At 38.0% G+C, this 23525-nt stretch overlaps 1 protein-coding gene across 6 annotated transcripts in view; it reads right to left on the bottom strand.

The window, feature by feature from the left end:
• The window catches only part of ZFAND3 (zinc finger AN1-type containing 3), a 335462-nt gene that overhangs the window by 78475 nt on the left and 233462 nt on the right, over positions 1-23525 (bottom strand). For all 6 annotated transcript variants that reach the window (XM_009451183.5, XM_063812421.1, XM_063812423.1 and 3 more), the window contains one exon: positions 14305-14487. In XM_009451183.5, coding sequence (XP_009449458.2) covers positions 14305-14487 — 183 coding nt within the window. The remainder of the gene's footprint in view (positions 1-14304; positions 14488-23525) is intronic.

Here is a 23525-nt window from a genome sequence, read left to right as displayed (position 1 = left end):
CAGCAATTTCTTAAAAAAAGAAAACGAGGCTGGGCGCGGTGGCTCACATCTGTAATCCCAGCACTTTGCGAGGCTGAGGGAGGCGGATCACAAGGTCAAGAGATTGAGACCATCCTGGCTAACACGGTGAAACCCAATCTCTACTAAAAATACAAAAAAATTAGTTGGGTGTGGTGGCGGGCGCCTGTAGTCTCAGCTAGTCGGGAGGCTGAGGCAGGAGAATGGCGTGAACCCGGGAGGTGGAGGTTGTAGTGAGCAGAGATTGCGCCACTGCACTCCAGGCTGGGCGACAGAGCGAGGCTCTGTCTCAAACAAACAAACAAAAAAACCCAACTCTGCCAGATCAACTGACTCTTCCTTTCACAAAAGATTTCTCTGTAGTAACGCTGTTTGACAGCATTTTACCCACAGGACTTCTTTAAAATTGGAGTCAATCCTCTCAAACTCTGCTATTGTTTTATCAACTAAGTTTATGTAATATTCTAGATTTTTTGTTGCCATTTCAATAATGTTCACAGTATCTTCACCAGGAGTAGATTCCATCTCAAGAAACCACTTTCCTTTGCTCAATCATATGAAGCAGCTCCTCATCCATTAAAGTTTTATAATGAGATTGCAATTCAGTCACCTCATCAGGCTCCACTTCTAATTCTACTCCTCTTGTGATTTCCACCACATCTGCAATTATTTCCCCTGCCCAAGTCTTGAACCCCTCAAAATCATCCATGAGGGTTAGAATCAACTTCTTCCAAACCTCTGTTAATGTTGATATTTTGACCTTCTCCCATGAATCACAGATGGTCTTAATGGCATCTAGAATGGTGAGTCCTTTCTAGATGATCTTCCATTTACTTTGGCCGATCCATGAGAGGAATCAGTATCTATGGCAGCTATAGCCTTGTAAAATGTAGTTCTTAAATAATTATGACTTAAAACTCAAAATGACTCCTTAATCCATGGACTACAGAATCAATGCTGTGTTACCAGGCATGGAAACATAAATTTCCTTGTACCTCTCCATCAGAGCTCTTGGGTGACAAGGTGTATTGTCAATGAACAATAATATTTTGAAAGGAATCTTTTTCTCAGCAGTAGGTCTATACAGTAGGCTTAAAATATTCAGTGAATGATGCTATAAACAGATGTGCAGTCATCCAGGCTTTGTTGTTCCATTTACAGAACACAGGCAGAGCGGATGTAGCAGAATTCTTAAGTGCCCTAGGATTTTCAGAAGGGTAAATAAGCACTGGCTTCCACTTAAAGTCACCAGCTACATTAGCCCCTAACAAGAGGGTCATACTGTCCTTTGAAGCCAGGGACTGACTTTTCCTCCTGTAAGTCCTGGATGGCATCTTCTTCCAATAGAAGGTTATTTGGGCTATTTTGAAAATCTGCTGTTTAGTGTAGTCACTTTCATCAGCGATCTCAGCTAGGTATTTTTGTTAACTTGCTACAGCTTCTACATCAGCAACTGCTGCTTCACCTTGCACTTTTATGGAGATGGCTTCTTTTCTTAGCCTCATGAACCAACCTCTGCTAACTCCAAGCTTTTCTTCTGTAACTTCTTTACTAGCATGGTAGTCCTCATGCTAGTATTTTCTGTCTTGAGAACTTTTAAAGCTTAAAAATTACTAAGGACACTAAGAAACTTTTTTTATGTATCTTACATCATTGATATTTATCCCATATGAAATTATAACTTGACAAAAATGTTTTCATTTAAAATTAAAATAATTAGACGTCAACATAAAAACTTACTCTTTTATGAAAAATAACTGCAACTTAAAAAATAATGAGAGTGGCCTGGCTTAAAGGAAGCTACTTGGATTTTCATGTCTATATCTGTATTTAATTTATATGAATATGAAGAAAACGCACTATTACATAAATATGTAGTTGGAAAAGGAAAGATCTCATGGATGCCCTAAGAGGGACTTGGGGACTTCTACGGATCTTTGGACCACATTTGAGAACCACTGGTATAGAACCAGTGAACCTAAAGGTTAATATAAGATCCAATTTCCCCATACTCCTTACGTGCCAACTGACTTATTTCTAGTCTTGCAGAAGCCAACTGATGTACTAAGTGTAAATAACAGTAAAAGGGTTTCCCAGTCTCAACAAAATGTGAATATTTAAGTAAATAAAGGTAAGGGATAGTGGAATAAGCTAGTCAAAATTTCATACCAAGACATTCCATTTCTGCTACGTATGTAAGAAGAGTAAAAACATGTTTCATGGAACTCTCAAAGGATTCTGGGTAAGCAGTTAAATATGTTCAATTTTAGTTTTTCAGATGTAATCTCTCACCTAGAATCCTATACCTTTCCATATGTTAAGATGCTGACAAACGCTTACCACTGATACTTCAAAATGTGATAAAGTCCAACAGCGATTAACAGTGACATTCTAAGACATCATCACCCTCTTGGGGATAAAAATAGAATAATCCCCATTTTGTTAGAGGTCGAAATATCACCTGGCTAATAAAATCAGTACTAATTTTAGACACTGTTTTGTTTTTCTCTTGTGACAAAGCATATTTAATACGAATACAAAATTAGGGGCTGTCACCTCTCCAATTTAGGCTTCACTTTTGACTATTTACAGGCTTAACTAAGGCTCAACTCCGATTTCTAGATTTGCATCATTTGCATTTTACCATCAACACAAGCATGATTCTCATAACATTAATGGAGACACCACTCAGTACTGGAAGAGCTTTTTTTTTTTTTCAAACATAGTTCAGCTAGCAAGACTATTCTCATAAATCTCAGCCTGCAGCAGCTACTGAAAAAAGGTTGCAACACTTTCCTTAGAAAGGGAAATGACTGGTGCATGTTCTTCCTAAGAGGCTTCAGGACTAATGAAAAAAAGACATCTATTCAGGCCACAGGTACTGTTGCGTGGACTTGTAAAAACAACTTGGAACACCGGTGCCCTTCTCTTCTGCCTCTTTGCTGAAACTTTCCCATAGCTAGCTGTACCACAGCTGGAATATGATGAGTGACACTAAACGGAAATTACCTTAGTCCAACTGTCTTGCTTTACAGACAGAAGTGAACACTGTCAGGTCTTAATAATAGGATCTCTCTTTGCAACTAATAGTTGAAAATGTCACAATTTTAATTGTGTAGTGAAGGGATTATACTGATATTTCAGAATTTTAAAAATTCCTCACTAAGGTGACATCTTATTGTTTTTATTAAATCTAAAGAATCATCTTTTTGATGGATCAAAAAGTGAGATGGTTTATAAAGTAACAGAGGCCATGAATACAAAATGTACAGTTACATAGTCATTTTTTGGCATTGGCAGCTCTGAATTTTCAGAAAGAAGTTCACAAGCACAATTAAAATATATTTATGTAAGCTTAAAATGGCTGCTTCAACACATTCACATAAATGCCATTATGTTTTTTTTTCCAGCCAAACATTTTTGTCATAAATAAAGCTTAGATTTAATTTAAAATCAGCACAGTGTCACATATTACTTGTACCTACACAAAATAAAAATATGACGAGTGCAAGAGCTAAAGCTGTGTGAAGTGTGGTTGTTTACATGACCTTTACTTTCACAGAGAAGGACAGAGCATTTAATTTAATACGAACATTTAAAGAAATCCATATTGGGGGCAGGGGGGACAGTGATGATGTTGCTTGAAAATCTAGTTTGAATATCAGTAACTGTATAATCTCACAAGTGACTGAGGTAATCTTTTGGGAAACTAACCTTTCAGATCTGCAGACTTCTTAAGGGACTTTTGAAAATGAGTATTAAAAGCTTGCTAGTATTCTCTCTTGCAAGTGGGAATCTTCAAGAGGGAAATTTAGGTGATAAATACCAACGAGCAAAAATGGTTATTTTACAACAGGCAAGTGCCTATTTGTACAGAAGACAGAGACAGAGAGAGAGAGAGAGAGAGAGAGAGAGAGAAACAGAAAATGATTCTCATTATTCCAAAACTCTGAGATGAATTGTTACCACCACAAAGCATCCAAATTTTCAAAATCTGGTAGGGACATTGCTTTTTTTTGAGTTGCTTTGTCTTGGGGTTACTGTATGGTACAGAAAATTATTTTAAAAAATTAAGTAGCTATTCAAAAATCAGGTACAGGCAATGAGAAGTCCCTTCTTTAATGTATCAAAACACATAAAGTAGGTTTCTAAAAGTAAGAAAAATTAAAAACAAAACTTTTCCTAAATATTTAAATCACTAACCATTTATTGAGTACTATGCCAGCAGTGTGCTAGGTGTTCTGGGACAGAGCAAAGTAGCATAAAATAAAGCCTCTGCTAATTTGGTGCTTAGTCTCTAAACTTGTGCAGAGATGACATTCTCTTGCCAAGAACAGAGAAGAAGGTTTGAATAAATAAAGACAAACTATATTCCTTTATGAGAAGACCCAAAAGTTTATTAAAATGTCAATTATTCTGAAAAAAATCTATATATTCAATATAATCCAAATCAGAAGCTACTGATACATACTATAAAGGTATATTCCAGTTTCAGAAATATACAGGTTGACCAATAAAACAAAATAAAGAGCCTAGGAACAGATCTATGTTTATGTAATAGTATTAGCATTTTAAACTAGGACTATTCAATGAATGGTTTTTGCATAACTGGTTATCCACTTGGGAAAAAAAAATAAAGGTAAATCTCTATGCCTTAAATACAAAATAAATTCCAGATGGGCTCAAGAGCTAACGATAGAAAAAGATAAACCATGAAAGTATTAAATGTATATAGAAAAATATTTTTATAACTCTACGATTCAGACAGCCTTCTAAGAAAGACAGAAAACTGGAAGACAAAAGACCAACAGACTTAAAGTTTAAAAAATTCTAATGAATACAAGGCACTCAAATGAAAATTAAAAGCCAAGTAACATACCAAAAGAAACTGGCAATATATGTAACAAATACTTATCTAGAATTCTTTTTTTACATATATGTAACAAATACTTATCCAGAATTTGTTACATATATATATATAAAAGAATTCCTACAAATCAGTAAGAAAAAAATAGTTAATAAAAAATAAATAAGCAAAGAACAACACTGATAGGCAAATCACTGGAGACTTATAAATTGCTAATAAACATATAAAACAATGCTGAATCTCACTATCAGGAGATGTCTGGAAAACACAAGTTAAAATGAGCTATTCTTTTGCCCAACTTATTAAAAAAAAGAAAAAGAAACAAAGAAAAAACCCACCTAATATTGGTAATGCTGTGGTAAACAATCACTCTCAAACATCATTCTTAGGAATATGAAGTCATACAGTCATTTTGGAAGGTAATATTGCCATGCAAATCAAAACTTTAAATATACATATTCTCTGATTTGTTAGTTCCTCTTCTATGTATTTATCATGGAAAAATAACATATGAACCATTAGCCACGTACAAAAATGTTTACTTGACATGGCTCATAATAGTGAAATATTAAAAACAACCTCCAGAGAAGAGAGTAGAGAAAAGGATAGTAAGGGCAATACAGAATATTATGCAGGAGTAAGGCAGATCTCCATGTGTAGACTTGGAAAGAGCTCTAAAATATATTAAGTTAAAAAGCAAGTTATAAAACAATATATACAGTATGCTGTCATTTATATAAAAATAAAATCTTTTTTTTTTTAGACTAAGTTTCATTCTTGTTGCCCAGGCTAGAGTGATCTCGGCTCACTGCAACCTTCGCCTCCCGGGTTCAAGCGATTCTCCTGCCTCAGCCTCCCGAGTAGCTGGAATTACAGGGGCCTGACACCATGCCAGGCTAATTTTTGTATTTTTAGTAGAGGTGGGGGTTTCACCATGTCGACCAGGTTAGTCTTGAACTCCTGACCTGGTGATCTGCCCACCTCAGCCTCCCAAAGTGCTGGGATTACAGGCGCAAGCCACGGCACCCAGCCAAGATAATATCTTGTATGTAAACATGTACACAGCTGCATAGAAAAAATACAACCCATAATGAATAAACAGCGGTTATTTCTGTAAAAAGTAGGAATTGGGTGGTGGTGATTGATGATGGTGACGTTAGAATATTTTCATGTTCTATTCTATCTAAACCTGTGTCTTTGTAATTCAAAAATTGAGAATGTAGTCATGTTTTACTTGCATACTTAAAAATAGGATTAAAAGTTTTGAAAAAGAAAAGCAAGCCAGAAAATGAATAACTTAAAAATCATGGTTTTGCTTTAATTTGGTTCTTATTTTGACTACAAATGGAAGGTCAGATGATACTACCAGTACTTAAACAAGTTCCTATCCAACTGACATTATGGAACAGAAAGAATTTCTATAAGAAAACACTGCTGAACTGCTCAACTCCTGTATTTTGACAGAGATTAACTTAATGATCTCACACATTGATTTTTGATAAATTATGGCTCTTCACTTCAATATAGCATATAACTGTACATTATTACACTGTACTGCAAAGTATCAATCTTTTCAGAACACAGCCCTAATAAAAGCAGCATGCTTTGCAGAACCAGCTTTGGGATGAATAAATAAATGCACTGGGGAAAAAAACACCGTTAAATTAAAATCAAAAGAGACATTTAAAGTTTGGGCATTCTTCATTATGGGAAAGAATCTTCCACTTTGAGACTATTATATATCAGAAAAACTCCATCTGTTGTATAATTATCTCTGATAAACGGCCTGATGCTTTGAGCTTCATTAGAGAAAAGCAAAGAGAAAGACACACACACAGAGAACTGTAAATAAATCTCCCCACCATATTTCACTTAAAACCAGCCCAGCAGGAAGTCATAAAATATTTTTTAATAGGCAATATTTTCTAAATGCTTTACTAGAAGAAACCAGCCTGTTTTGCCCAATATCTGGCCTCCTGAAGTAGGCATAGTCTGAAAAAGGGAACACTGGTTTCATTTAGAGATTATTAGAAATTTAATTGGTAAAAACAAACAAATCAGAAGTTTAGCCGCTTGGTGGCAGTGATACTAAATTTCCAGGGAACAGATTAAGGCTTGTTAGACAGAAATGAAGATATGTAGCCAATGATGCCCAATGGATGTTCAAAGACCCGGGGCAGTCTAGCAAGGACATCTGTTAAAAGGCACTACCATTTTTTAAATATCCCTGAGGGAGCTACGATATCACCAGAAACCAGTTTCCAAGGAAACAATGGAAATCTGTGTTCAACCAAATTAATTTAACCAGAGGTGGAGTACGTTCTCAAATTTCTATTTTGGGAATCCGTGTCATATTAAAGGAAAATCCAGTCAGCACCTGGAAATGAAGCTTTAGTCATTAAAAATCCTCACTAACATGCCAGTTAATATGGTTCTCACTTTTTCTGTATATTTTATTTTACTACAACAAAAGTATGTCTTGGGTGGATGCAGTAGACAAGAGCAGGAAAAAAACCAGAGTCCCGTATTATAGATGCAAAAGGCCCAGAGTTCAGTTGTGGCCCTCTCTTGGGACTTAAGGAGGGTCACTATCTAAACCTCCCTTTTTCATCTATAGAATAGGAAGGAGAATATTTGCCCTACCTATGCTGCACACTGTCAAGATGATTCTAGGAACATGTGTATCAAAGAACTCTGTAAAACAGGGGTTTGCAAACTTTTTCTGTAATAGGCCATTGGGTCTCCACAGCAACTACCCAACTCTGCTATTGTAGCACAGAAGCAGCCACAGACAATACAGTAACAAATGAGTGGGGCTGTGTTCCAATCAAACTTTACTTATAAACACTGAATTTGGAATTTCATGTATTTCCCACATTTCACAAAATATTATTTATTTGATTTTTTTCAGTTGTTTAAAAGAATAAAAATCATTCTTAGCTTGTGGGCAGCATAAAAACAGGTGATAGGCTGGATTTGGCCTGTAGGCTATAGCTTGTCAACCCCTGTTGTAAACTATAGTTTTATGTAAGAGCTGGTTGCTGTTTAATTCTTAGTATGTACCTCCACAGAGCTTAGAAGACTGTTTTGTATGAGATAGGTACTCTCTAACTGCTAGTTTAGAATATCAGACTATTTGAAAACAAGTCCATTTCTTGCCATTAATCCTCCCTAGCAGCAGGTATCAGTTCTCTTCCTCTCCTGCCTAGAAAGAGACAGACCAGCCATGACCCCCCAAACACCTCCATTTCCATTCAATATGCTAGTGGGACTGGGAAGAAAAATCCAAAAACTCAGGTAGACATGCACATCATGTTACCAAACAGGTCATAAATAGGGATGCTCAGGCCTTTAAAAGCATAACAACAGAAAAGCTGACTTGTATAAAGAGCTAAGAGGGCATTTCCTCATCTTGTGAGCAATCATCTGCCTGTACTTGAGAACAACAAAACAACTGATTCCAGCGTTCTAACTACAACCTGGCATTATCCTTTCTCTCTGCAAAAGTTGGGTCAAAAAACATAACTACAAATCACACTTTATCTCCCTTAGAAAAAATCTAAAAACTGGGAGAACAGTAAATAGGCAGTAGCAAAAGCAGAAAGAAATGTTTTATTCTTTTTAAGAGTTTGTCCAACACATCTTCCACTGTACAGCCTAATTTGCATGCAATGTCCTTTAGATCGTAAATCATGATAGAGAATGGCAGCTATGGTGTGGTGGCAGAGACCCAGGCCCTTGGAGCCAGAGTGCTCTGTGATCTTGGGCAAGATAATCATCCTGTGCCTCCATCTTCACACCTGTGAAATGGATAAAATAGAAGTACCTGCCTTACAGGGTAATTATGAAGATGAAGTAAGTTAATACAGTTGATCCTTGAACAAGAGCAGTTTGAACTGTGTGGGTCCACTTAGATGCACATTTTTTTTCAACCAAATACAGATGGAAAATAAGTATTGCCCACATATATGGAGGGCCAACTTTTCACTAAGTGGGTTCCACAGGGCTGACTGTGAGACTTGAGTATGCGCCGAATCCCCCGTGTATAATGAGGGATGACTGTGCATATAAGGTACTTGGAACAGTGCCTGGTACTTAGCAAGGATACTTGTTGTGAGCCGTTACCATTACTATCGCATTTAAATGCTGTAACAAGTCCTTTAGTCACTATTTGAATTTTGTTTACATATTTTTGGAAAAGGCTTCCGACGGCTAAGCTCCATGGACTCTTCTGCAGACACACACAGTTTGGGACAGGGAGACATATGTTTATGTTCAGATACAGAAATATCACTTAGAGCTTTTAGATACCTGCTTCATTTACCTGCAGGGAAGCGTATTAAGAAATTCTTTTGGGTAAAAATTAGTCCTGTTTCTAAGTTTTACATACTTTTGTCAATAGTTATTGCTCTATCTGCAGTCTTTTCAAAAGAAAATGTACCCAGACTCTCACCACTTTCTGTTGATATGTTCATAGTTCAAGTTCATGTTGATAGTAAGAAGGTGAAAGTAGATTTAAGCAACATCTGTTTTCTTGTATATTAGGAAAAAAAATAATAAAACCTTCCACAAGCCCCAAACAAAATGTAGCACTTCTAGCTCTATGCAATAACAATGGATCCATAACTACTAAATAGTTTACAAATTTCACGGTACTTGGATTTGGCATCCCAAATTCATTTTCCAACAACTGCTACATCTTACTTCTCCACATCTCTTCAGGCGAAGCTAAGAAGGAACCCACAGATGAAATTCTGGTCCCTTGAGGATACTAAAATATCAACATAGGCAATCTCCTGCTGCCTCTTCCGCCGTCCTTTGTCACCTTGGTAGATCACAGCTTTAAAAATTTGCAAGATGTAGATGGATCAGGCTGTCTAGTGTCTCACTTGGGTCTTCACTGCTACTAGGCAATCACTTTATCTCCCATTGATTTTTAAAGCATCCACCCTGACAGCTCTTAACAAACTCAAGGTACTTTTCTTACCCCATATTCTCAACCCTCAAATCTGGCACACATCTTCCTCACTCTAGCACAGCTGCTTTCAACCTAGGTGAGGGAGCAAAGCTGACCTGAAAAAGCTTTGCAAATGACATGACTGTTAACCACTACTAGCTACTTCCCCCCTTCCACCCCAAAATTCTTATGCACCTGTTTGGGAGAACAAGCCAGACTCCCAGGGAGAGACATATGTAGTCAAAAAGGTGACCTCCTTATTTATAAAGACCTAATCTTACTCATTTCTATACTCAGCACTTAACTTAGTGTCTAACATACAGCAGACACTCAGCAAAGACTGCTAAATTAATATACAAACCACTGAAACAGTTTATTAAATAGTTTATTTAGGTAATCCCTCTTATGATCACCAAATCCAAGTGCCTCTTTGTCAGTTTACAGCCTCGGTAGCATTTTCATAATATTGTGACAATATCTTATAGTGACTGAAAGCACAGGCTCTAGATCCAAATTCATGTGTTAAGAGCATGGGCTTCACTGCCTTGCAATAGCTCTATAACTTAGGGCAGAAAGTTAATGAACCTCTCTAAGTTTTAATGTCCTCATCTGTAAAAACACGTATAATAAAAGCACCTACCCTAATAGGCTATATTGAAAATTAAATGTTACCGCATCTAAAGAACTTTGAAGAATGTCTAGAATATAGCAAATGTTTCATAAATGTGAGCTAACATTATTATTATCTAAACTGAAATTTGTTCTTTGGCTTTTGTGACCTTGCCCACTATCATTCTCCTCCTGACTTCTTCAGTTGCCTCCTCTATCCTTTTTGCTCCTTAAGTGCAGAAGTTTCACTCACAGGTTTATCCTCACTGCTTTTCTTTTCTTTCTTTCTTTCTTTTTTTTTTTTTTGTGAGACAGAGTCCCACTCTGTCGCCAGGGTGGAGTGCAGTGGAGTGATCTCGGCTCACTGCAACCTCACCTCCCGGGTTCAAGCGATTCCCCTGCCTCAGCCTCCCGAGTAGCTGGGACTACAGGTGCGCACTACCATGCTCGGCTAATTTTTGTATTTTTGTAGAGACGGGGTTTCACCAGGTTGGCCAGGATGGTCTTGATCTCTTCACCTTGTGATCTGCTCGCATCGGCCTCCCAAAATGCTGGGATTACAGGCATGAGCCATGTGCCCAGCCCTCCCTGCTTTTCTTTGCTCTCACCCTTGGCAACCTCACTTAACACCTATGGCTTAAACTATCATCTCCATGTGGATGAAGCCAATCTTGACTTCACTCCTCTGAGCTCCAACTCAACCTGCCCAGTTGCACACAATACAAACTTAAGTCATCACCATATCTCCAACTGGCAAATCTCATTTCCCTAGATCTGTAGAAACTTGAGGAATTAGGAAAGAGATTAGCTTCAGAGAGTATAAGTCTAAGAGAAACATACAATGGTTCAAAGCAATGATGTCACCAAGAAGAGAGAGAAAGGAAATGAAGCTAGTACAACTAGACATCTTTAATCAGGCTGAAGGTATTCATATTAAAAAAAAAAAAAAAAAAAAAAAAGCCCATAGCAGCCTACAGTGGCCTAAACTGGCAAGTAACTCTTGGTTATGATGTCGATTTCCACATATCTTAATGACAGGGAGAGAAAGCATTCTTCTTGCCCACACAAATATTATTCTCTATGACAGTTGTATTTCACATTGTGAATTAACTGATTAAAAGTATGAACTCTGAAGCCAAATGCCTAAATTTGAATCCTGGTTCTGGTATCTACTCGTTTGTGACCACAGGCAAATTACTTAATCTTTTTGTGTCTAATTCCTCATCTATGGAATGAGTATAATGACACTATCTACCTCATTGGGTTATCATGAAAAACAATGAGAAAATATGCATGTAGAATAATGTCTCATATATAAAGTGCTCAATAAATGGTAGCTACTGTTATCTCAGCCTCACATGCATTTTGGTGGCTTGAATTGATTTGTGGTGGCCCGATCCTGGTATGCACGAATCCAATCCAGTTTCCATCAGATGAGATCCTGACCAACTTTTTCCTTAGACCAGGAGTTCTTAACCCAAGGGCCATAATAAGCTGTAGAGAAATTTTATGCAAAATTGGGTATAAATGGATGGTGCATATTTTTCTAGGACAAGAGGCCACAGCTGTCATCAACTCCTCAGTAAGTACATGATCTTGAAAAGATTTTTTAAAACAAAACAAAATCTACTGCCTTAGCATGACCACTACCATTTTCACCGTTTTTTCCCTCCTCTTATATGATTTCTACACCTTGGCCTCTATTCAATAAGTTATAATATTAAAAAAATTCTTTCTTTGCAATGTTATTCCTGTTTAATCCTTTCCATTTTCAATACAACCAAGGCTACTTCTCCAAAGAACTGTAATAATATCACCTCCTCTGCTCAAAAACATGGCTACTGTCTCAAGTCCAAATAGCTTAGCTGGACATTTAGCCTCTATGTCTTGGCCACAACTTACCCTTCCAGCCTTGTCTTTCATTCTCTTCCACAAATGGCCCTAAGACAGTCATTTGCCATTGAGAAACTCCATGCAGCTTTCCTTCCACAGCTCATTCTACTCTGTCTAGTATGTCTCTTCACCACCTTCTATCCATCTTTATCACCACTTCCTCAGTAGGTCAATGCCCTTCAACAGTTGCTGTCTTTAATACATAAGGACCAACATGGGTGTATGCAAACATGTATCAGGGTTTGTCAAGCTCATCATTACTGGTATCGTGAGCTGAATGATTTTTTGTTGCAGAGGACTGTCCTATGTGATGCAGGACATTTAGCAGCATTCCTGGTCTCCAGACATTATCAAATGTTCTGGGGCTGTGGGGTGGGAGATCACTCTTGGTTGATAACCACTGATAAACTACAACAAATATATGTAATTTCCCCTTCAAATTCTTTGAGGACAAAGACTATGAACTTGCTTATTTTATATTCTCGATATTACCAAATATAGCAGTTTATGACAGATTTAGATAAATATTTGTTTTCTGCTAACCTTTCCAAAGTTAGTATACAGAACACAGAACATTCTAACCTACTGTGTTTCTAGATATTCATGAAACTTGAAATACTAAATTTCAACTTAGCTTTCAAAGAAAAAAAAAGGCCAGGTCTCACAAGGCTGCAGTGTAATGGTAAGACCACAGTCCACTGTAACCCTGAACTCCTGGGCTCAAGAGATCCTCCTGCCTCAGCTTCCCAAGTAGCTGGGACCATAAACACACACCACCACACCTGGCTAATTTTTTTTTTTTTTTTTTTTGGTAGAGACAAGAGTCTCACCATGTTGTCTAGGCTGGTCTCAAATTCCTGGCCTCAAGCAATCCTCCTGGCTTGGCCAAGTAGAGCTTTTAAAAGGCAAAAACTACTATGTCATAATATCCCTATAATTTTCAACAAATACTATCAACTATATTTGTGCCCTAAAAGAGATGTATATCTCACGTACCGCCAGGGATGGGGGATGGAGGGAAAGAGATGTATATTATGACATTATAAAAATTAAGCAGACAATGGGCTGGGCATGGTGGCTCATGCCTGTAATCCCAGTACTTTGGGAGACCAAGGTGGTTAGATCATTTGAGGTCAGGAGTTCGAGACCAGCTTGGCCAACATGGTGAGATCCTGTTTCTACTAATTAGCCAGGCATGGTGGCAGGCACCTGTAATGCCAGCTACTCAGGAGGCTGAGGCAGGAGACTCACTTGAACCCAGGAGGTAGAGGTTGCAGTCAGCTGAGATGGTACAACCGCACTCCAGCCTGGGCAACAGAGTGAGTATCTAAAAAAAAAAAAAAAGAAATTAGGTAGACAGTGAACTTCTAACCTACATAATAGCATTCCAACACTGAAGACTTACAGAAGAGTAATACCATCTCCTCCTTCCTTTAAACATCCTATGTTCTATGAGGTATAGTGTTATCTCAGTTAAATGCTTAGAAACAGTCAAGGCCCAGTTAGTGACAGAGGTAAACCTTCAATCTAAGGCTCCTAAATCAGGGTTTTAGGGTTAGAATCCCTTACTGGTCCCTTGCTGCATATTAGAAATCCTCTGCGGAGTTAAAAATAACAGATCCCTGGGCCTCCTTCCAGATCAATTAAATGAGAATGAGGGAATGGTGCTAAAGATTAAAATTGTTTTAAAAACCCCCAGTGGATTCTAATGTGCAGACATAGGGGAGAGCCACTGCTCTCTAGACTGGTTCAAACTTCATGTACTTTGACGGTATAAAAGGCTATTTCTTCAGGAATGGCTGAAACTTATTCTCTAACTTGCTGAGCTTGGGCCTTGTATGTGGACACTTATCTTGAATTAAAAGAAGTGCTGTTTTTTCTGGGGTCAGGCATTACCAAGATGCTCGTCTAAAGTTCTTAAGCTGCTCTCTCTACCACCCCTCAGAAGCCAGACACTTACACTCCTCTTTACTCGGTGAAGTTACATTCAGTTCTGTCGGAAGCGGCTGCTGGCTGGGACTAAGAGTTGGCGTGGTTATCGAGGTATTGTTGTTGTCACTGGTGGTCTCTTCGGAAAACAAATCTGATTGGCTGTTACTTGTACTTGGAGCGGAATCATCGTCTGGCTGTTTCTTTTGAAAATCTGAAGAAAAATAGAAAACGAGCTTAATTAAGGAGTTCACAGTCTCTGAGGATTAGAAAACAATGGAAGTTGGTACAAAAATTAAATGCAACAACAGCAATAATAAAGACTGATCTGGGTGACTAAAAAACCATGGGAGTAAAACACTGGTCAAAAACGTTTAAGATTAGTGGAAGGTACTAGAGTTAAAAGTTTTCCAAGGTCCCTTATTATTCAGAAGAATGCAAACATACTGATTTTAACATTCTGTGCAAAGCCAAAGACGCATGTTAAAAATTTAAGGGTAATCAGAAGGAAAAAGGGAATAAAGAACAGTTTTTCAAACTTTTCAGAAGGAAAGGTCATAAGGAAAAAGGCAGCAGAGAAAACAGCAGAGTAAACAGAAAACACATAATAAGATGGTAGAAATAAGTACAAATATGTCAGTAATGGTAATGAATGTAAACAGACTGAACTTATCAGCTAAAAGACAGAATATTTGGACTAAATGAAGTCCAGTTGTATTCAATTTACAAGGGACATACTAAAAACATAAATATGAAAGGATGAACAAAATGTTAAAGTATAGTTAATCCTTGAACATCATGGGTTTGAACCGTGTGGGTCCACTTGTATGTGGATTTTTTTCAACCAAATGCAGATCAAAAATACAATATTCACGGGATGCAAAAATCATATATGGAAGGCCTACTTTCCATATACGATGGTTCTGCAGTGCAGGCTGATGAACCTGAGTATGCACAGATTTTGGTATATGCAGGGGAGTCCTGTAGCCAATCTCCCAAGTATAACACAATCGTATATAAAAAAAAATGTACCTGGCAAATAAATATAAATGAACAGGCAGGGCACAGTAGCTCACGCCTATAATCTTAGCATTTTTGAAAACTGAGGCGGGAGGACTGCTTGAGGCCTGAAGTTTGAGACGAACATGGGCAACACAGCAAGACCTCATCTCTAAAAGTTTTAAAAAATGAGCTGAGGGTGGTGGTGCACACTTGTAGTCTCAGCTACTTGGGAGTATCTCTTGAGTCCAGGAGTAAGAAAGAAAGAGGGGGAAAGGGAAGGGGAAAGGGCAGGGCAAGGGGAAGGGAGGACAGGACAGGACAGGACAGGAATAGAGAAAGGAGAGAGAGGAGAAAAGGGAGGGGAGGGGGAGAGGAGAAGAGGAAAAAAAAGAACCAAGAAAGGAAAAGGAAAGAAAAAGAAAAACGGGAGAGGAGAGGAGGGGATGAACAGAAAGCTACTATGGCTAGAGTACTGTCAGAATATGTAGACTTTAAGTCAAAAGTATTATTAGAGGTGAAGAGGATCATTATAAAATAGTAAAAGAGGCTTCTCCAAAGCCACAAAATACTGTCGTCCCTTAGTATACACGGGGGACTGGTTTCAGAACTCCCGCATATACTCAGGTTCCACAGTCAGCCCTACTGAACCAGCGTATATTAAATACTGGTCCTCCATATACACAGGTTTAGCATCCCGTATTTTCAATCTGGGTTTGGTTGAAAAGCTTCATATAAGCAGGGATACAAAGTTCAAACTCGTGTTGTTCAAGGGCCAACTGTACTTAAAGCAAAAATGGTTATATTGATGAGAAACTGACAAATTTCCTACAGGGGACGATTTTAATGTAACGCTCACACAAAATAATTAATAAGCATACAAAGACCAAGTATCCAACAATTAGAGAATGAATTATTTTCTTTTTTTCTTGAGACAGAGTCTCACTCTGTTGGCCAGGCTGAAGTGCAGTGGCATGATCTCGGCTCACTGCAACCTCCGTCTCCCAGGCTCAAGCAATTCTCCTGCCTCAGCCCCCGAGTAGCTGGGATTACAGACGTGTACCACTACACCCAGCTAATTTTTGTATTTTTGTAGAGACAGAGTTTCATCATGTTGGCCAGGCTGGTCTCCAACTTCTGGCCTCAGGTGATCTGCCCGCCTCAGTCTCCCAAAGTGCTGGGATTACAGGTGTGAGCCACAGCGCCTGTGGCCTTAAACCTTTTCAAAGCCCCCGAATATTAGCATAATTCAGAGTAGCAGTTAAATCTCAGATTGAGGGAGGGTGGTATGATGGTGAGAGGCACACAAAAATATCCAAAGACAGGTAATGTCCATTAACAGAAAATTCATCTTAAAATGCTCTACAGTGATTAAATGAATAAGGCTACAAGTATAATAGAAAAATCTCAAAAAGAATGTTGAGAGAGAAAAGCAAGTGAGCTACAGAAAGATATGCACGGTATAATAATACTTATATAAAAATTTAAAATATGTTAAGAATACCGCATATTGTTTATGGATACATGAATGATAATAATTACAAGATAAAAACATTCAAGGAAATAATATACCAGATTTGGGATAGTGATTATCTCTTTGAGGCCAAGGGATAAGGAGAAAAACGGGTCTTCTATCTTGTTCTGTAATTTTTTATTTCTTAAGCTGTTGGTAGGTATCTGAGTGTGATTATTGTCTTTATTCTCTATATATTTTAAAAATCTAATGCTACTCTATCAAGTACAGATTATAGTTTATTATATCAATTCAGAGAAGTACAAGATTCTTACAACTTGACACAGCATTCGAACCAGAGGGAAGTGTTGCTATCATACTCTATAACTTCATCAGAATCATTACCTTTTGACATATTCTCAGCGTAAGAATAGCTAGCATTTATAATGCGTTTATTATGTGCTAGGCACTGAACTAAATGTTTTATGTGTATAACGTATTTATGTTAATCATCAGGAAAACCCTAACAAGGAAGGTATAAATAACATCATTTTAATGATAAAGAAATTGAGGTTCAGAAAGTTTAGGTAATTTTTTCTAAGTTAACAGCTAATAAGTAGCAAGGACAGGTCCATTTGACAACAAAGCCCATGGTCTTCAATCACAACCACAGGATGTGGCACTGTGATCACCAAGATGGCCCAAGAAAGAGACCTCCACGTCAAGCCCCCAGCCATTTCCAGCACCACTAGTGAGTGCAATGAATGTAGCCAGTTAGTAACTGCTAAGGTGATCAGTGCTCTAAAGCCCCCACTGCTTCTTTTCTGTGTATTTATTTCTCCTAGCCACTTTCTTGTTCTTCCATGTTTTGACATTTAAAAATGGCTTATTATCTCAGTGTTATTTGTATAGCACCTTCAAGAAACAGGTACTATATCAATGGAATAAAAATACTGCAATAATGATACTTCTTTTTTATGTCATGTAATCTCATTAGCTCTCCTATGTTAATAATCATTGTGTCCCTCCCATAACCATCTGTCTACCATTTAATTGGAAATGTTATATGATCCTGAAAGAACTGAAACTGAGTCATCACTGTACCATCTAGCATAATCCCCAATGCTTGGAGACAGATGCACACACAGAAACTTACTCACTCAGGCACAATAAGCCTTTGAAGGTGAAGGATGTTGGTATCTAAAGACAATTATGAATACCAGGTCCCACCCACACACTCTCCAGCCCATGCTTGCCATGCTACTTTGATGCTCAGGTACTTTCAAGTTCTCTTTTGTGAATTGGCAGTTCAAAAACTTCAGGTTTTCTTTTAGGAATCAGCAGTTGACACAGTGTACCTTCTTTTAACCCATACTTCTTCTATGCCTTTTCTACACCTGCACAGGGTGATGGTGTCATAACATCATTAGGCTAACATACAAACCCAACTGGCTGCTCACAAAGACAGGAGTAGAAGCTCTACATATTCTCTACTTGAATCTGAAAAAGAATCCAGGAATCACAGAATGTTACAACCAGTGATGGCTTTAAAAATTCAGCTCAATCCTCTCATTTTACAGATAGAGAATGCAAGAGCTGAGAAAATTACTACAACTCACCAGAAACTGAGTTAGAATTTTCTAACTTCCATGCCAAAGTCTGTGCAATACAAAGAGCTTTAGAGTGATGACCTGGATTCAAATCCTGACCTGGCTATTTACTGGGCATATAGATAAAAGCAAATTGTTTAATCTTTTGAGGCCTTCTGTAAAACAAAGGGAGGTGGTTATTTATACCTCTCAGGAAAATGTGGATTAAATAAGATAATGTACATGAAGAACCTAGCACATGAGTACTTAACAAATGACAGAATTAAAAAGAAAAGTTATTTTCCTAACTTAAAGAAAGGGGCACTAAGTAAGAGTTATCTCTTCATTTTGGCCCTGATATTTGCATCACAGTTCTTATTCTCTTAGGCCTTTCTTTCTGAACCATCCAGCATCCAACTTCTGATTACTCCCAAAAAGAAAGAAACTCTCAGAAGTCTACTCTGAAAATGAAGGGGAACAGATTTATATTACATGTAAAGAAGTAAACAACAAAATATGAGGCACAGAGCCTGCCTCCCATCATTCTACACTGGAGAGCAGTGCAGATGAAAGGTCCAGAAACAGCCACTGCATCTGATTCAGACACAGTGAAGGTCTGTTCCCTTGATATATTTTATAATTCTCATATAAATGAGAAAACTAGAAGTCTCCAAGCTTACCCACCTCTCTAAATGAGAAAAAAACTTAGGAATAACTAATTTTATAAGTTAGTTAATGGTATATCCAAAGGTCTTAAACTTGTCCTTGAATAAAGTTGTCAGCCTGAGAGAGGTTTATGTGAATAAAGCTTTTCCAAAGCAAACTGTTACTTGTAAAAACTGAGTTTAAAAACGTTTGCACTTTAATGGGAATACTGTTAAGAGTGAACAGAAGCCCAAATCTTGGCAACTTACCTTATTATCATCTAAGGGGAAAAATAATTTCTCAACAAAGATATGCTTGAAACCTTTAGTACCCAGAAATGGAATGTCTCCAGAAGATAAAGTGACCTAATGGTGCTAGCAAAGTGAAGTCCCAGGACTGGCTACCCACATACTCACTGGCATAGTTTTCTCCACTGTTTTCAGAATGATTTTTCACACGTCAATCTTCTTACTACAAAATGCACTTAAAATACTGGGAGCACTGTGAAAGCACTTTGTCCTGTCCTGCTTCACAAGCCCATTAACCTGGGCAGTCTCTCTAGAACTACACCCTATCTAGCCACTATGCAATACTCCCTTTGATATGCACATGCCCCATTGTTTATCTTTCAGATGTACAATGCCGATTTGGCAAGATGCTTAGACCCCCAATCCCACTTCTAGATTATTACAATAATACGTCTTTCAGAATGATTTCTTCAAAATATTTAGAAAGAATTTCGGTAATTTTGCTAAACTTTTTCTCTCATTGAAAACAAATTAATTCTTTTTAACCCTGTTCCATAACCTATTTTTTTCCTCTTAGCAAGGTATCATGACTGTTTCTTCTTTGTCAAATATAAATGGGTGATCACTAATGAGTACGTGGTCTCATTCATTTATAGATACATGAACTAAACCAATCCACTAGTGTTACATGTTTTCATTTACCAACTTTTCACTATTATAAACAAGATTTCATTGAGCTTCCTTAAGTTATATCATAGAAGTATATCAACTGGTAAGAGAGGACGTACATTTTTACAGCATTTGGTACATATTATCAAATTCTCTTGGCACAGCACTCTGTGATTTCCCATAGCACAAGGCTTACTATGGTATATAAGAATCATCCGTTCACTTGTCAGTCTCCTACATTATTCAGGATCCAGGACAAAAAATGGTTCTCAATAAACATTAACTGGATAAATAAGTGGCCAATGCTTTCCTGCAGAAAGTCCATCACTGGATTACATTTAAAAGTATTTATCAATTGTTATTTTAAACCTTTCATAAACTGTTTTGTGTGTCTTTAAGGGTACTCTTAGCATCATGTGGGTCAGCATTTCTAAAAGATAAAGTGCTTAATACCTGTGAATTTCTAATTTCATAATCAGTAAGTAGAGATGAGAAATTCAACTGCACTTGTTCCAACTTACTCATTAGGACTACTTGGGCTCACTAATAAGGCTTCTATCTTTATTGTAGACACTAAAGTTGGGTATATAGGAAACCAAATTCGAAGTAGAAGAGGAACTAAGAATTAAGTGCCTCCTATGAGTCAAGCACTCTGCCAGGGGCTTTGCATTCATTTTCTCATTTAGCCCTCAAAATAAACTGGGCAAACCTGCTCCCTCCTTAACAAATGCTAGAGCTAGGGTTTGAGACTCAGCTTTATTTGACTCTTAATGTTTGTGCTCTTCCCACTACAGGATGCACCACTGAAGCAACCACTTCCCAGCTTCCCAAAATGTTAACAGCTCACAGCCTGCACAGGGTACACTGCTGGTTCCCACATTTCCATTCTCAGTCTCCAAACCCCATCTGACTATAAATCACAGATTACAAATCCATGCACCCACCAGAAGCTTTAATTTGGTATTTCACACCATAAAATACTTCATGTTTCAAGTAGTCAAATTTTAAAAAATGGAAAAGGTTGCCAGGGGTTTTTGTTTCTCAATCCACTTAAAAATAAAAATTCATTTCCCGTATCTCAAGAGTTTGGTTCATACAAGGCACTGTATAAAGGTCTCCTTTAACAGAACAGGGTTCTGCTCACCATCCCCTCTCCACCCAATTTATGTCCATAATAGGCTACAGCTTCCGTTCATAGAAACATTTCTAGTTTTCTAAAGCTGCATTGTTCCCCACCCCCATCTCAACCGCAAAACTTAAATATCTTATTTTAAAAAGCTACAAAGCCATTAGTAGCCAGCCAATTCATAAACCAGACTTCTAGCCTTCTGATTAAAATCTTAATAAAATTCTGGTAGTTGGATGTTAATCTGGGTTAACAGCCTCAGCAAGAATAAACTGTTTAAACAGGAGTTAGCAAGAACCAATGCACTTATGGACTTGGTTACTATGAAAACCTTATCACCTTATGCATATGTTGTAGCTTATGTGGACTTGTGAGCTATTGAATGTGGCTAAGTTTACTTAGGTGTCCTTTCATGAATATTATCTTCTAGCTTCTTTAAAAAGCAAAAGCAAAACACCTTTACCCTATCAGATTCTCACCCAACCTCTCATGGCGATTCCTTCTCTTTAAAAATCAGACTATCTTCTTTTTTTAAAAAAATTATTTTTATTATTTTTTCTCTTTCAAAAATTATTTTTATTAATTTAAAAAAATCAGACTCTCTTCACTGATCTCAGAATAGACAGACTGAACAACACTGCACGGTTTTTGTGTGCTTCCTTGTTTTTTTTTTTTTTTAATTTGAGACAGGGTCTCGCTCTGTCACCCAGGCTGGAGTGCAGTGGCACACACATGGCTCACTGCAGCCTCGACTTCCTGGGCCCAAGTGATGCTCCCACCTCAGCCTCCTGAGTAGCTGGGACTATAGGTGCACACCACCACACCGAGCTACCTTAAATTTTTTTTTTTTTTTTTTTTTTTTGATAGAGATTGAGTCTCACTATGTTGCCCAAGCTGGTCTCAAACTCCTGGGCTCAAGAGATCCTCCCACCTTGGTATCTCAAAGTGCCAGGATTACAGGTGTAAGCCACCATGCTCGGCCTATGTCCTTTCAAATAAGTTTCAAATAAGTTAAAAATATATACATACAATATACACACACACCTCTACATGTATATATCCTAATGATGATAAACGACTCCTATCCTATGTTCCCTATTTATGTCCATGAATCTGCAATTTGAGTAATACCTCAAAAAAAAAACCAGACCTTGTCTTCTGCCCTTCCTCCCATCTCATCAGATGATATCAACATTCACCTAGAGAATAGTCAGAAGCCAGGAATTATCTTGAACTTCACATTCTCCCTTCTTAATTTTGTATCCCCCAAATTACCATTCTAGTCATTTACAACTCCTAAATATCTCTTGAATCCATCTATTTCTCCATTACCACTGTAGTCTAAGCCATCATCATCTATAAGATTCCTTTGATAGCATCTTTTTTATTTTGAGACAGAGTCTCACTCTGCCATCCAGGCTGTAGTGTAGTGGTGCAATCTCGGCTCACTGCAACCTTGGCATCCTGAGTTCAAGCCTCTTCGGTTCAAGCGATTCTCATGCCTCAGCCTCCCGAGTAGCTGCAACTACCAGTGTGCAACACCACGTGTGGCTAATTTTTGTATTTTTAGTAGAGACAGGGTTTCACCATGATGGCCAAGCTGGTCTCGAACTTCCAGCCTCAAGCAATCTACCTGCCTTGGCTTTCCAAAGTGCTGGGATTACAGGAATGAGACACCATGCCCAGACTCGATAACATCTTAATTGAAATCTTTGTGTCCTCTCTAGGCTCAGTCTGATCTACTCTCCACAAAGCAACCACAATGATTGCAAAAAAAAAAAAAAAAAAAAAATTGTAAGAAAACAAATTCTGATAACATCACCTCCCTGCCTAAACCCTTCAATGGTCTCTCATTGCCTTCACAACCAGATCCAGAATCCTAACCATGGCTTAGAACTTAGAACCGGCTACTAGCTATTTCTTCAGCCACATTTGATGCCACTGCTCCTCCTCTCCCTCTCCTTGCTTTAGCCATTCTCCAGTGCTCTTGGTTTTTCAGACACTCCATGCTCTTTCTCAACATGAAGTGCTATTTTTTTTTCTTTTTTTTCTTTTTCGAAATGGAGTCTTGCGCTGTCGCCCAGGCTAGAGTGCAGTGGCACGATCTTGGCTTACTGCAACCTCCGCCTCCCGGGTTCAAGCAATTCTCCTGCTTTGGCCACCCAAGTAGCTGGGATTGCAGGCGTGCACCACCACACCTGACTAAGTTTTGTGTTTTTAGTAGAGACAAGGTTTCACTATGTTGGCCAGGCTCGAACTCCTGATCTCAAATGATCTCCCTGCCTCAGCCTCGTGCCTGTAATCACTCTGGGATTACAGGCGTGAGCCACCACGCCCGGCCGTCAACATGGAGTGCTTTAATAATGACACGTGGAAGATTTTTTTATCCTCATATTCACCTTGGTAAATCCTACTCATATTTGAACTCTTAATATAAGCACTACTTCCTAAGGGAAGTCCTTAAGATTACCCATAGAAGGTATTTTATTAAATATTTGTTGGATAAATGAATGTCTTATTCAC

Source organism: Pan troglodytes, chromosome 5 (assembly GCF_028858775.2).
Source record: "Pan troglodytes isolate AG18354 chromosome 5, NHGRI_mPanTro3-v2.0_pri, whole genome shotgun sequence".
NCBI classification, from domain to species: Eukaryota; Metazoa; Chordata; class Mammalia; order Primates; family Hominidae; genus Pan; species Pan troglodytes.
The sequence above is the reverse complement of the archived record's forward strand: the minus strand, read 5'-3'. Positions and strand labels throughout refer to the sequence as shown.